The sequence below is a fragment of the Sturnus vulgaris genome, chromosome 1 (genome assembly GCF_052056855.1).
Source record: "Sturnus vulgaris isolate bStuVul1 chromosome 1, bStuVul1.hap1, whole genome shotgun sequence".
Lineage (NCBI taxonomy): Eukaryota > Metazoa > Chordata > Aves > Passeriformes > Sturnidae > Sturnus > Sturnus vulgaris.
In genome coordinates, this window is record NC_142243.1 from 100,921,410 (window position 1) to 100,934,316 (window position 12,907).

The 12,907-nt window shown below is 33.7% G+C and overlaps 1 protein-coding gene across 8 annotated transcripts in view; it reads left to right on the plus strand.

Annotated features, from left to right (window-relative positions):
• RTTN (rotatin) overlaps nt 1-12,305 on the plus strand; it is a 77,039-nt gene extending 64,734 nt beyond the window's left edge. For 7 of the 8 annotated variants that reach the window (XM_014870908.2, XM_088172612.1, XM_088172602.1 and 4 more), the window contains 7 exons: nt 2,972-3,049; nt 4,462-4,588; nt 6,296-6,495; nt 8,240-8,507; nt 9,742-9,845; nt 10,202-10,271; nt 11,819-12,305. In XM_014870908.2, the coding sequence (XP_014726394.2) occupies nt 2,972-3,049; nt 4,462-4,588; nt 6,296-6,495; nt 8,240-8,507; nt 9,742-9,845; nt 10,202-10,271; nt 11,819-11,901 (930 nt within the window). In that variant the 3' untranslated portion in view covers nt 11,902-12,305. The remainder of the gene's footprint in view (nt 1-2,971; nt 3,050-4,461; nt 4,589-6,295; nt 6,496-8,239; nt 8,508-9,741; nt 9,846-10,201; nt 10,272-11,818) is intronic. The other variant, XM_088172614.1, reaches the window with a different exon arrangement.
• The last annotated feature ends 602 nt before the right edge of the window (nt 12,306-12,907 follow it).

The following is a 12,907-nucleotide window of genomic DNA, read 5'->3' on the forward strand; positions in this document are numbered from 1 at the left end:
AGTCTGGCTGAAAGCAACAAATAGCAGGCTGATTGAGAGTTCAAAATTCAATTTCAGACATCCACTCACATACACATCTCATCATTTTGTAATCTGTTGTGCTTGTAATTTATGATATTTATCTTAGAGCAATATCAGGGTATTGTTTTCAAACTTAGTTGGACTTTCAGTCTTCACTTTATGGCCCTATCTAATCCACCTAATTTTTTCCGTTTTGTTTCCACAATATTTTTCATTTTTCTTAAGTTGTTTTTTTCAGCCTTTCGACCAGAGCTACCTATTTTGGTTTTGTCTGTTCCTGTATCAGTCAATCTCCCTCCTATCCATAAATTAGTTCTATTCTGCTTATGCATGTAAATCAAGGCTTTTTTGCTCTCCTATTATCTGGCTTTCAGTTTTATTTTTTTTATTTTCTCCTTCAAACTTGGTCTGGACATCTCAGTTCCTTGTCATGAGACTCAATTCTCCCTGGTTTTCTAACTTCCTGTCAGTTTTGGATTTTTTAACCTCATACTTGTGGTCCTTCCACTGCCTGCATTCCCAGTAGCTTCTCTCTATTAACAGTTTCTTTATTTAGCCTTTTTTTTTTCCAACCTCCCTTCCAGTTCTTCCAGACTATCATGTCACCCAACTCTTCTTTACCGCATTTAGATATAAATTATGTTTTACTGTCATGCAACTGTTTCATAAGATTTTTGTTGTAATCTTCTTGTTCTCTGCCACTTTCATCTAAGAGAATTAATAAAATATAGGCTGTAACCTCTGCTGTCAAGTTTGATGTCTTGTCCACTCCCACATAAAGCAGAAATTACAGAAAACAACTTCTTGTAGGGTATTTCTACATTGCTTCAGCTAAATAGTATTTTTCTCTGAGGTTTTGATACTTGATTTGTGAGAGTATGGAACTGTGTTTTATAACAATGAACTCTTAAAAAAATTTGAGGTTGACCCTGACATTTGAAGGCTATCATATTTTTTCTTGAGATCTCCTAAACACATTCATTTTCCCTTTTCAAGTGTTGGAGGCTGAAAGGTGTCCTGCCCCAGATATGTCCTCTAAAGTTGAAGTCAGCTGGTTCTTTGTAGTTTTTGGGTTGAGGAGAAATTAAAAACTTGGAAGAAATTGGAGGAAAGAAACCTCTGAGGAAGTTCAGAAAACGTGTTCATGTTTAACTGAAAATTCTTTGAAAAATTTGCAAAAAATTTTGTGGCAGATTTCCCTGCTGAGCTGGGACTGTAGGTTGCTGCATCATATGTAAGTGTGCTGTTCATATGTGGTACATAATGACAATTTCATGTGGGGGACACAGAGACATTGCTCTCATGGGAGATTTAGCTGATGATTCACAAAACTGCTCCTTAGCCCACTTCAGGACACAAGTCACAAAGGAAAGTCATGATAGCTTCTTTTCTTTTTTCCTTTTTCTTACTCTTAGTTATTGGGAAAAATGTGTTTGACCTAGCTTCATTGTCAGGTCAACTGAGGTGTTTTACTTCATATTCCTTTTCTCTCACAATGATTAGTGTGATGCTAATAAAGAGCATGAAAAGTATTTACAAGTAGCCAAGCTTTCAAAAAATCACATCAATATATTATCGTAGTAAAAAGCAAGATATCCTAAAATAAATACAAACAGTGCTATCAATGCAATATGTAACTTTTTCAGCCTCCTAGAAGTTTCTACAGTAAATATGAGTTGTATGTTGTGGCATTTTAATGCTATTTTACTTATTAACTAAATTAATACATACATTTCAATTCCTTGAAATAATTCTTATTTTGTCTTAAGAGTCTTGTCTTAGAGTTAGCATTTTATTTGGCTAGAAGTGAGACAAACTAGTTATAAAATGTATTTGTAATAATGACTTGCAGGTTTCTTCCTGATCTACTACACCTGGCTTTTCATTAACCTTTTTGCAGTAGAGTGTTACTTCATCTCTAAATGTCATCAAATATATCATTTATGATATATAAGCATATTATGATTTATAAGCATGCATTGTTTCTTCACTTTGTCTGAGATTAAGTATGAATCTTATTTTACATTTTTGTTCCTTTTTGCTTGATAAGACAGAAGTAGTATCCTGTGGTGAGCAAGCTTGTTGGAATTGGGTAATCTTTCAGAAGTGGTTTAGTGTGTCACCCTTATAGGAGTTAGGTCAGCTGTCACTGCCCTGTAGTGTCACAGCTCTGACATGAAGATAGATTTTTGGTTCACTTGCAACTTGAATTTCAGTGTAGCACCTCACTGTTCAAAGGTCTGTATTTATTTTTGTAATATTCTTATTGGGTTGGAAGTTATTTATAGCTTCTGTATTTATAGTTGAGGATAGGAAATAAAGATCCTGGTGTTATAAGGATAGGTTGGCCTGACCAGCTGTAGAGATCACAGAATATTCTGAGTTGGAAGGGTCTCCCAAGGATCATCAAATCCAGTTCTTAAGTGAATAGTCTATATAAAGGTCAAACCCACAACCTTGACATTGTTAGCACCATGTTCCAACTGAGCTCATCTCAGAGTCTGAAAGACAGAGCTAATTTAACCTTGTTTTTATCCAAGGAAGAAAAATAAATGCTTCTAGGGAATAATTCATTTGACTTGTTTTAGATGTGTACTTTAGGATGGAACAAATACTCAGAAAGTTCCCACCTGTTCTTTATTACTTATAAGAAAAATGGAGCTCAACATTACAGATATCTGCATTTGGTCAGGTTGATGCCCCTAGAAATAGTATCTGTGGGTTCTAAAGAGAGATAAGGATAATAAGTTGCTCGTTATAAATGTCTTCAGTAAACATGTTTGAAGCTAGCTGAGATGAATTTTACCTGAAATCAGAAAAAAACTGCTGAATGGATGTGACCCAAACATTGATACTTTAGATTTGCACTTCTTTTGAAATATCTTTTCTCCTTGCACAAAATTCATTCTGGTCTTACATTGATGATCTTCAATTATTTTTTCCTGGATAGGAGGATAATCTTATCAAGGCGTTAAGATGTTCTATGCAGCTACTTAGAAACTGCCTCTTTCAAAATGAAGAATGCAAAGTAAGTATTCTTATACTGAAGTAATATGAGCACATTTAGTTACTTAATGAACATAATTTTTTTTTTCTACTTCGAAGTTATTTTCAAGCTGGCTAAATTTAAGTTTGATATTAATGGCAAGAAATACTTCATGTTTCATTATTATACCCACTTCCTAAGAATATTTCACACATCTATTAGGAACTTAGTATTCTTATGGAGATATCATCTCCCAATGGTTTCAGATGGTTGTTATCTTTTATGTCCACTTCTGCTTTGAGTAAGTCAGTAACTCTAATTTTCAAAGCATATAACATGAAAAATGGATATAGAGAAAAGTGTGGGGACACCAGAAAGGCACACAGATACATTTTTTATCTTAGAAAGCTGTTTCTTCTCCTTACTTCTTTTGCCTTTCTGAAATACAGGAAAGCCCCAATCAAATCAAACAAGCAAGACCAAACAAACCCCAAACTCTAAATAATAACTTGCTATTTATTTTTCTTTATCTGAGCTAAATTGTACTAATTCTCTGAAACACAATTTTGTTTTCGTATCTATTTTTTATAAAATCATTTTTCTTGCTCAAAATCTTGAATGTCTTCTTTTCATTTTATGCTTGTCTTTTTCTCTGCTCTTTTCAATTTCTTTTCTGCCTCCTTGTTTTTTCCCATGGGGAAAATACTACATTGCTTGTTTTCACTTTTTTCCTGTGTTCTTTCTTTCTGATCACTGCTCTTCCTCTTTCTTATTGCTGATACCATTCACACATTTATTTCCACTTTCACAGTTTAATTTTTCTTGGCGTTGTGTTACTTGTGCTATCTATACAATTTGGGCTACTTTTAGCAAATGCTTTGTTGGAACTACAAGATTTTCTGACTTTCCTTTTCCAGGACATGTATTAACATCCATTTTGTATGCAGAACACTTGAGGGTGAATAAACCCATCTTATTATCCCTGAAGTCTCCATAACTTGGTTGTGCCATAATCTCAGCTAAGATTATTGGGGAATGTTTTTCTTGATTTGATCAGGATCTGCAGAAAGAATTGCTTGGAGGACTGAAGGAGGTTGCTGTTGATTACTGAAGATTTCTATCATTTGCTCTGTGTACAACTGCACTCTTGTATTTCCATGCTTTTTGAGTTCCAATAATTACTTCAGAAGGAATTGAATAAAACTTTAGAGAGCTCTCAAACAAGAACAGTTGGAATTAATATATCTTTACTTTTGTATCTTTTTCAGTAATTAAGATATGTGCTGTTTTTGACAGGCATAGAGTTAAATTCATTGGTGGTTGAAATGATGATGCCAGTTCTCCAGCTCTTTAAACCATAAGACAAAACATTAGATAAAAATACGGTTTTCTCATTCTATATTTCATTTTCAAAGGCTTGATAGCATTTGAAATTCTTCCTCATGTTGTTGTAGATTGCAGCACTCAAAGCTCATCTTGTTCCTGTTCTGCATTCTCTGTGGCCGTGGTTTTTAGCAGATGATTCCTCAATGCAAATAGCTCTGAATTTGCTTTGTGTCTACACTGCAAACTATCCTGAAGGTATGAAAATCACTCTGTGGTGGAATACATCAAAATATTTTACCAGAATAATTAAGACAGAAGAGCATAATAAAGGGAAAAGAATGTTTATTGCTACCGTAGGAGGAAAGTGTAATAACACTGGTCCATCAAAGTCCATCAAGAGTTTTGATTTTAATACATTCAAGACGTTTTTTCAGATCTGGTTTCAAGCTGTTGGATTTAGCAAGAGTGCAATAGTACTGAAGGATTGAATAGCATTTAATTCAAACCATTATGTTTGAAGGTTATGCTGAATGTCCTGCCAAGCTGAGTAGTATATTATGGAAATATTATTCTAGGAATTCTTTAGTAGAGAGCAGTGTATCAGTACTTTATGTGAGTTGTACTTCAGTCTTTATTGAGAACATTCTGGTTTTAAATAGTCAAACATTCAATTTTGTATTAAATTTCTTCAATTTATTTATGCCTTGGACTAAGTAGCTTGTATATTTTTCATACGGAATCTGTTTCATTTAAGCAAACCTTTTTTTTTTACATTGATAATTATCCCTGCTACTAGAAGCCTGAACTTTTTCTAGCATGGATTTTTCTCTTTCCAAATAATTGTTATTTAGATTTAGCAAATCATGGATAATGATTTGAAAGTAGCTTGAAGAGACACAAAAGTGTCTGTTCCTTTCTCCCTGTCAAGATACTATAAAAGAGTTAACATAGTTAAGATATGACACTTTTTTAAAGTTAATGTCTCCAGACCTTAAATGAGTTTGCAATGGCTTTTTTAATAAAGAATTTTTTTTTAATATGGGCCAAACAAAGACATGTATTAGTCATCTACAGAGTGTAAAATAAAAACGTAATGTCCTGTCCATGTGCAAGAAATCAAGCTGAAGTGACTGTAGGCTGCATTTTTAATTTCCCTGCTGATAAGAGCAAGTTCTCTCTGATTAATCATGGTTTTTCTTTCTGTTCAGAATAGCTGGCTTATGAGGTGTCCCAAATTTAGCTACTCTGAACTGGTTAACCACTTCTCCCTGTAGTCAGAGAAATGCATGTAAATGTTACCGTTAAACATTGTCTCATTTTTGTTTACTTTTGCCATGTAAGAAATTAATGTTGTTGCTGATGGCCAATGCCACTAAAAAAGAAGACATATATCTGTATTTGTGCAGAAAGCATTCACCTATATTAGGTTGGTAACATAGCTGTTCCCTACTGCTGTATTAATTCAAACTTGTAGCTCTGTAGCATAGGATTGTACATTCTTCTGTTGTACATGACAGCTGCAGACAGCACTTATATTTCTCAGAAAAATATTCTAAGAAACTTTTATTAATCCTTTCAAATTATACAGAGACCTCTTTTTCTGAACCAGTTTCAGAGAATCCTTCAGATTCAACTGCCAAATATCCTATCATTAGATACATGTTTCGGTTTTTAAGGAGACTTTCTGAGATGAAGCAGTGGCTTCTATTTAGCAGCAGAATCGCCTCTTACATTCTAGAACAATAGAACAGTAGATGCCTGTTCCAGTAAAGTGCCACATTCAGGCACGTTTCTATTCAAAGCATATCTGATTGACTTCATTGGGGTTCTAAGAAAAGATATCTAACAAATCCTTTGAAAAGTTCCATCTCAGCATTTGAGCAGTTGCACTGTTCTTTCTATAGATTTTTCTTTTAATACATGTCTGCATTTCTAACACGATAAATGTCTCATTGCTTTAAGGTTGTGCTTCACTTTGTTGGGCCAGTGGTGGACAATCATCACTTCCATCTGCACGAAGTGCAGCTGGTAATTCATTAATGCATTACATCTTGAAATTGGCTTCCCATGTGTCAAATGATAACAGCCCAGTTCAGCAGGTGGTCTTTTGTCTAATATCTAACCTTGCTCTGTCTCATGACTGTAAAGGAATTATTCAGAAGGTAAGTAAATGATAACCTATATTTTAGCAATGGATGCAGTTTCCTTTTTAATAAACCCTCATATTTTAATATGGAGTGTCCTGTGATCATATAGAAACTCGTCTGTGGGAATCAAATCCATTGTGTCTTCTCAGTTAGTTGTGTTACTGTTCACTAAGAGCAGAGTGTAGTTTAGTTGTATTCATAGTTTGGACAATTTTTGCTAGAGCTTTTTGTAACCTGTCTGTTTCAATGGGTTGTAACATTTTTAATACCCATATGTACTGATAGGAATCACTAGTGGATCATGAAAGTGAGTATGCTAGAGAACAAACTGCACATGAATGAACACGAAATTAAACATTAAATCATGTAAATCATTAGATATACTGTGGGAAACAATCTTTGCAAAAAGACTGGAAAAAAGGAGTGATTAGATATTAGATAAAAATCTAATCTTATTAGACAAATGTATGTAGTGTCTTTTCCTTTCTGTATTTTTTTATATAGAATGATCCTTACTATGTTTTATCAAATGTGCTTTGAAAAATCTGTTTCCCGTAGACTTTGATCATTTAAATAAATTCAAACCTTTAGAAGAGAAAACAGACCATGTAGAAAGTCACCTGTAGTAGTGACATGATGAGATGAGCTAATGCAACAGAAATTATAAAAAGTATGTTTGTTTCTAGCATCTTTTATAGTAATTTATTAATTGCAAAAATTTCTTTTGATCTCCATTAACAATGTTCTGTTCTTGGACCTAATTACCTGTCAAAAATGCAGGGGGAAATAGATCTTTTTGTGATGCTAATTATGTAAAGCATGGTAATACATTACAAAGTGGCTAGTACTCAAACTTTTCGATAGAAACAAAGAATTTGAGATCTCTTCTGTAGTAGCTGTTATATTCTGTGAGTTGTTTTTGCTTTTAGACTCTTCATAGTTTCACTCTAGTGTGATAGTATTTCCTTCTCTTGGGCTCTGCTTTCATAAGTGTAAGCAATGCTGAATAATCAATTCCCTCTGTGAAAATTAAATTACCAATATTATATTCACATGAAGAAAACCACAATGAGTTTGTATGCTGGGTTGCTTGCTTTCAACCAGATGCTTGTATATGTTGTCAAGATTCAGTGAGGCTGGGAATATTTAGTCAAGGACTTTTTCATTAGAGAAATTTATGTTAGAACACCTCCCTCTTGCAACAGGGGAATAGATGTTCTTCTTTACTCAGAGTCTCCTGAAAGTGGAGGTAAACTCTGAGATAGTGTTTGTAATATCAATGCACAGTATTTTTTCTTCAAAGCTTAGAAAAATTGATTTGACTGTCAGTGAAGGGAGGAGTGGTGCTATAGGTTCTTACGAGTCACTTCCAACTTGAGACATTCTATGATACCTTTAACATTTATTAATAGCATGCAATAATAAGTGAGGAATCAAGAATATATTATCTAAGTAGTGCATTGATTTCACTTCAAATGTCGCTGGCTTATTTTTGAGTACAAACACTGAGTGCAAAGCGAAAAGCTTATGTAGTGGTAGGAATTAGCCTTTACAGAAATAAATTGTGTTGAATCAGCTTTTATGTATCTACACTGCAAATTATTGTGGACAGAAATGTATGTTAGCATATTAACTTTTTAACCATGCAGTAGATTCTTCTTCATATATAGTTTTTTTCACATGTAATTTTTTTTTCAAAAATCCTTGACTAATAATGGATTTCTATAAATTCTAAATACCCTTTTCTTCCTTCTAACAGAGTAACTTCCTGCAGAACTTTTTATCTCTTTCATTGCCAAAAGGAAATAATAAAAATTCCTGTAACGTGTCTACTCTCTGGCTAAAGCTGCTACTGAACATATCTTTTGGAGAAGATGGACAACAGATGGTCATGAAGATAAATGGGTTTTTAGATCAGATCATTGAAATGTGTAAATACAAGCACAAGAACAGCCAACATCTAGCACTTCTTATTCTACATAATATATGTTTTAGTCCAGCTAATAAACCAAAGATATTAGGTAATGGTAAGTATCTGAAGGATCTGCAAACTTTTGTTCTCTTAGAATATCATGGCTTCCAGAAGACTTTATTTTCATGGCAATTTGGGTTACTGACCAAGAACTTAATGTTGTATTTTAGGAGGGCATTTTGATAAAAACTAATTTTTCAGAAGTAATTACACAATACGTGTTTTGGCAGAGAGACAATTACAGTAATACATAATATTAGGAAAAGCAAATTTTTCTAAAAAGAAAATCAAAATTTATTGTTAGGCACATCATTTGGATAAAATAGCACGTTATGAATGAAAATATTTTTGCAGTTTTTTCAAACAGCTAGTTTTTCAGGGAGGATTGAAGGATTCTTTGTGTCAGTCAGTTTGAAATAACTGAACTTCCTATCTTTCCATTGGACAAATCTTTCTTAGTTTGTGCAAATCCTGAATGTTGAGACAAACTATTTTATGTACTATCATGTAGAGAAAATGTTTACGATAATGATAAAGTTATGTCATGGCATATATAGTTAATGTAACAATGTATTCAGAACTTTTTTCTTGGTTGTTTGTGGAAGGCATGTTTCTTTCTCTCATTTAATTGCAGAGAGAATGTTTCTGTCTTTGTTTTAAGTTCTCAGCATGTTTTCCATAGTGTCCATGCTTTTTTTTTTCCTAAGATGTGGATTTACTGCCTTAATTAAATATACATTATTCAGTTACATAATCTATGCTTTTTTGTTGTGAAGTGAATGAGCAAAGTTGAAAAGTTTGGCTTCAGAGCAATACTAGAAAATTAAGGCACCTACAGTGGGGTGGCAAATATTTCTCATTGGTTGCAAATCATCTGCATAATAAGTGTGAAGGGAAATAGAAACATCTTAATATCCATCCTGATGTGGCTCTAATTGTGGCTATTGGGAGTTATAAAACAGTTTCACAGCTTACTCAGTCCCTAAGCATAGCTGATAGCTATACGTAATGTTCATGTTTTATTACTGGTGGCTTAACTTTTCAGCATTACTTGGTTTTGTTTTGCTATATTTTTTTAACACTTCCTTGAATGTACTGTGCTGATTTTATGAGCATATTGAAATTTAATCGATAATAAAGTTTCTGTAATTTCTCTGCCATAGCAGTACTTGTCATAAAAATAAGTATACTCCAAGCATCCATCTACTGAGGCATGCGAATATATTTACATTGCTCTTGATTATATTTTCTAGATGCATTTGGTTTCATTTTTTTATTTGTCTCATTAGATCAAGCCATTGCAGTACTCTCTGCCTGTTTGGAAAGTAACAGTCCTGCTGTTCAGAGAATAGGAGCAGCTTCACTTTGGGCTTTGCTTCACAACTATCAGAAGGTTAGTATTTGAGAAATCTGTGAAAGAACTGTGATCTTATATTTTTATGCTGTAAACAATACAGTAATCTCTAAGTAAATAATAATAAAGTTTACAATAGTCATTCTGTTTTATTTTAATTGTGTAGCTGCTGAGGCTGGGAGATTAAACAACATGGTATAGAAGCAGCTTGTCCTTAGTAATTTCTGACTACTTATATAAATGCAGTCTATATGATGATACAGTCACGTTAATTCTAAAAATTCCTGCATCTCATGCTCTGATGAATTACTGTAATTTTTTAAACTGTGCTGTTAAGGTGTGATCATGTAGGCAAGAAAGCTCATTGTGTTTTGTGTGTTTGTGTGTGCTTGCAGGCAAAGGTGACTTTGAAGAATCCATCCATAAGGAGAAGAATAGATGAGGCTTATTCTTTAGTGAAGAAAAGTAGGTATTACTTCTACCTAATGCCAATTCTTACTTTTACCATCATTAAAGCATTTCTGTTTATATCATGACAGTAAATTTTTGTTGTGCTACAAGTTTTTGAAAGGATACTTTTGTCCATAACACGACAATTAGCAGTGTGGCTTATGGTTAGGCATCTTAAAAATACAGATGGAGAAAAATGCCTTAGGTAAACGCCTTAGGTAATTGCCAAGGTTAGTTTTGAAGCATACGTCTGATCATGCTTGCAATAAATATCCTTGTCGTGGGGCAGTTCTGTGAATCTTTAAATCTTAAATTTAGTGATAAGAAAAATTGCTTTTTTAGCATTGACTTTGCCTAACCATGCTCAGCCTCAGAGTGTTGAGCCACATAAAAAAGGGATCAGAACAGAGCATTGTTCCCACATTAAAATATTGTGGCATGGGTTAGTGACATTTTGAAAGCTTGAGATTTTTGTTCAAGTAACTGAACATAACTCTTACTTGAATGGCTTCAATGCAATAGGTTGACCTGAAGAACATTCCAACATTGGTCTGTACCTGGAGCTTCAGTAGCTAATAATGGGTTTTTTGGTTGTTAGTCTAATCTTGAAAGGACATGATAATGTCTCATTTTTGAGCTAACGCACTTTCCTACTTATTTAAATTGTTCTATGGATGTACTCAAATAGATTTATTAATTAAGGGACTTATAATACTAGGTTTCCATAGTATTTGCATTACAGATTTGCCACAAACTTTCTGGCTCCATTGACCATTGCTGGTATCCTAATAAGGAGGAGATGTATTTTTTATAAACATCTCATGATACTTTTTCCTGTGCTGTCTCCCAAATTCATTAATTTTGTGATTGTACTGTTATTTCAAACTCGGCCTTTACTAAGTCAATCCTTAAACATAACAATACAACATTTCATATACTGATAATATATTAATAGATATATGTTTGTATTGTTCCTTTTAGTAGAACTACCATTGATCAGACACTTTTCAATATACCATGTTGAATCAACAAGGTAGAAATATGTACCTTTTACAGACTTGATAAGATTAATCCCCATTTATTTATGTACTGCTATAGAACATGAGGTCCTAGACTGACCTATTAATTTTAATTCAATAAATATTTACTTATCAAAATAAGGAGTATATAAGATTTCATGCAACTGTGATTGTTACAGTTTACAGTTGTGTAATATGTCATCAATATTGTCACTAAAATATTCCTGCATTAAGGGTCTCAACTAGTTGTGCTTGTAAAGCTTTGATCACTTAACAGTGATTATTGGGCTAGATTTTTTTTCGGAGTACACATGGGGAAATTTTTCAACGTGGCTGTTGTTATTTTACATTTCCTGCTTTGTCGTACCCAAGGAAAAAGCCAAAACAGACTTTGCAACATAAAGTATTAGTATATGACTTGCTACTCATTGATACACAGAGTTTAAGGTCATAAAGCAACGTGAATTCTTGCAATCTTTGAAAAAGTAATTTTATATTTAGAATCAACTAGAAATTAAAATCTTGGTGTTTTTTTCCTTTCAGGTTCTCCACAGCCAGAAGAAAATGAACTGCATGCCTACCACGTAAAATGCTTAGAGAATATAGTGCAGCTTCTCGATTGTTAATGGTCAGTGTTAATGATTGTTAATCAGTCGACTTGTCATGTTGAAATTGAGCAGCTTGTTCAGTGAGAGCCTGAAATTTGAAGAAAGCACTTCTGATTCACAGATCTGTGGCAGCAGCAGATCTGCTGTGGAAGAAATTTATGAAGCCTTTGAGGAAGGAGTTCATCACTTTGAACCAAAGAAATTGGACTGTATCTGGTTCAAAATGTTTGTACTGTAATCCCAATGGGAAATTACAACTATGCTAATATGTAAAGTGTGTACACAGAAGACGGACTGTACAGGGGAAAAGATTTGAAAAATGAGTAGTTTCCTTAAATTATGCATTGAAATTGTTACTGTAAAGTATTAGAATTTCTGGTTTGAATTGTTCTTAATAAAGGGTTTTTTAACTGATATCAGCATTTGCTGTGAGTGAAGTGGAATTTTTAAGATTGCAGGAGTGCGCAGTGTATGCTCAGATTCAAAAACTGATAATGTTGGTAATTGTGGTGTCTTACACATATTAGATACAGAACAGCAAGGTGTGTGTTGTAGTTTTGAAGATTTCAGTTCAAATTGCTGCATGTTTTTTAAGATGCTAACAATTGAAAAAGAGGTCTCAATTGCTGATATTAGAGGTGACAGTTATGTTAACGTAGCGGTTTGTTCAGGATATGGGGTGTGTGCATCCATTTTAGTTACATTACAACAATGTATAAAATATTTTGAGTCAAAATCTGTTGGTTTCTAAAGACTTTGAGTCTTTTGCTTGGGGCAAATTCCACCTCCCCCCCGCCCAAATTTATCCGGGCCTGTGTTGCCTTTGAAGTGCTACTATGTAACTATTCTCCAAAGCTTTTCAGTATTCTATGCTGAAAGAGTTTGAGAGAAAGATGCGTTGGTGACTAAGCACAACAGTTTTTCTGGCCATGCTTCTGGAGTATCTAACAGGGTTTTTAATTTCCCTCAATACATGAAGCTTTTATTTTATGTCAGAGTCAGGTAGAAGCGAGCTAATTCAAAG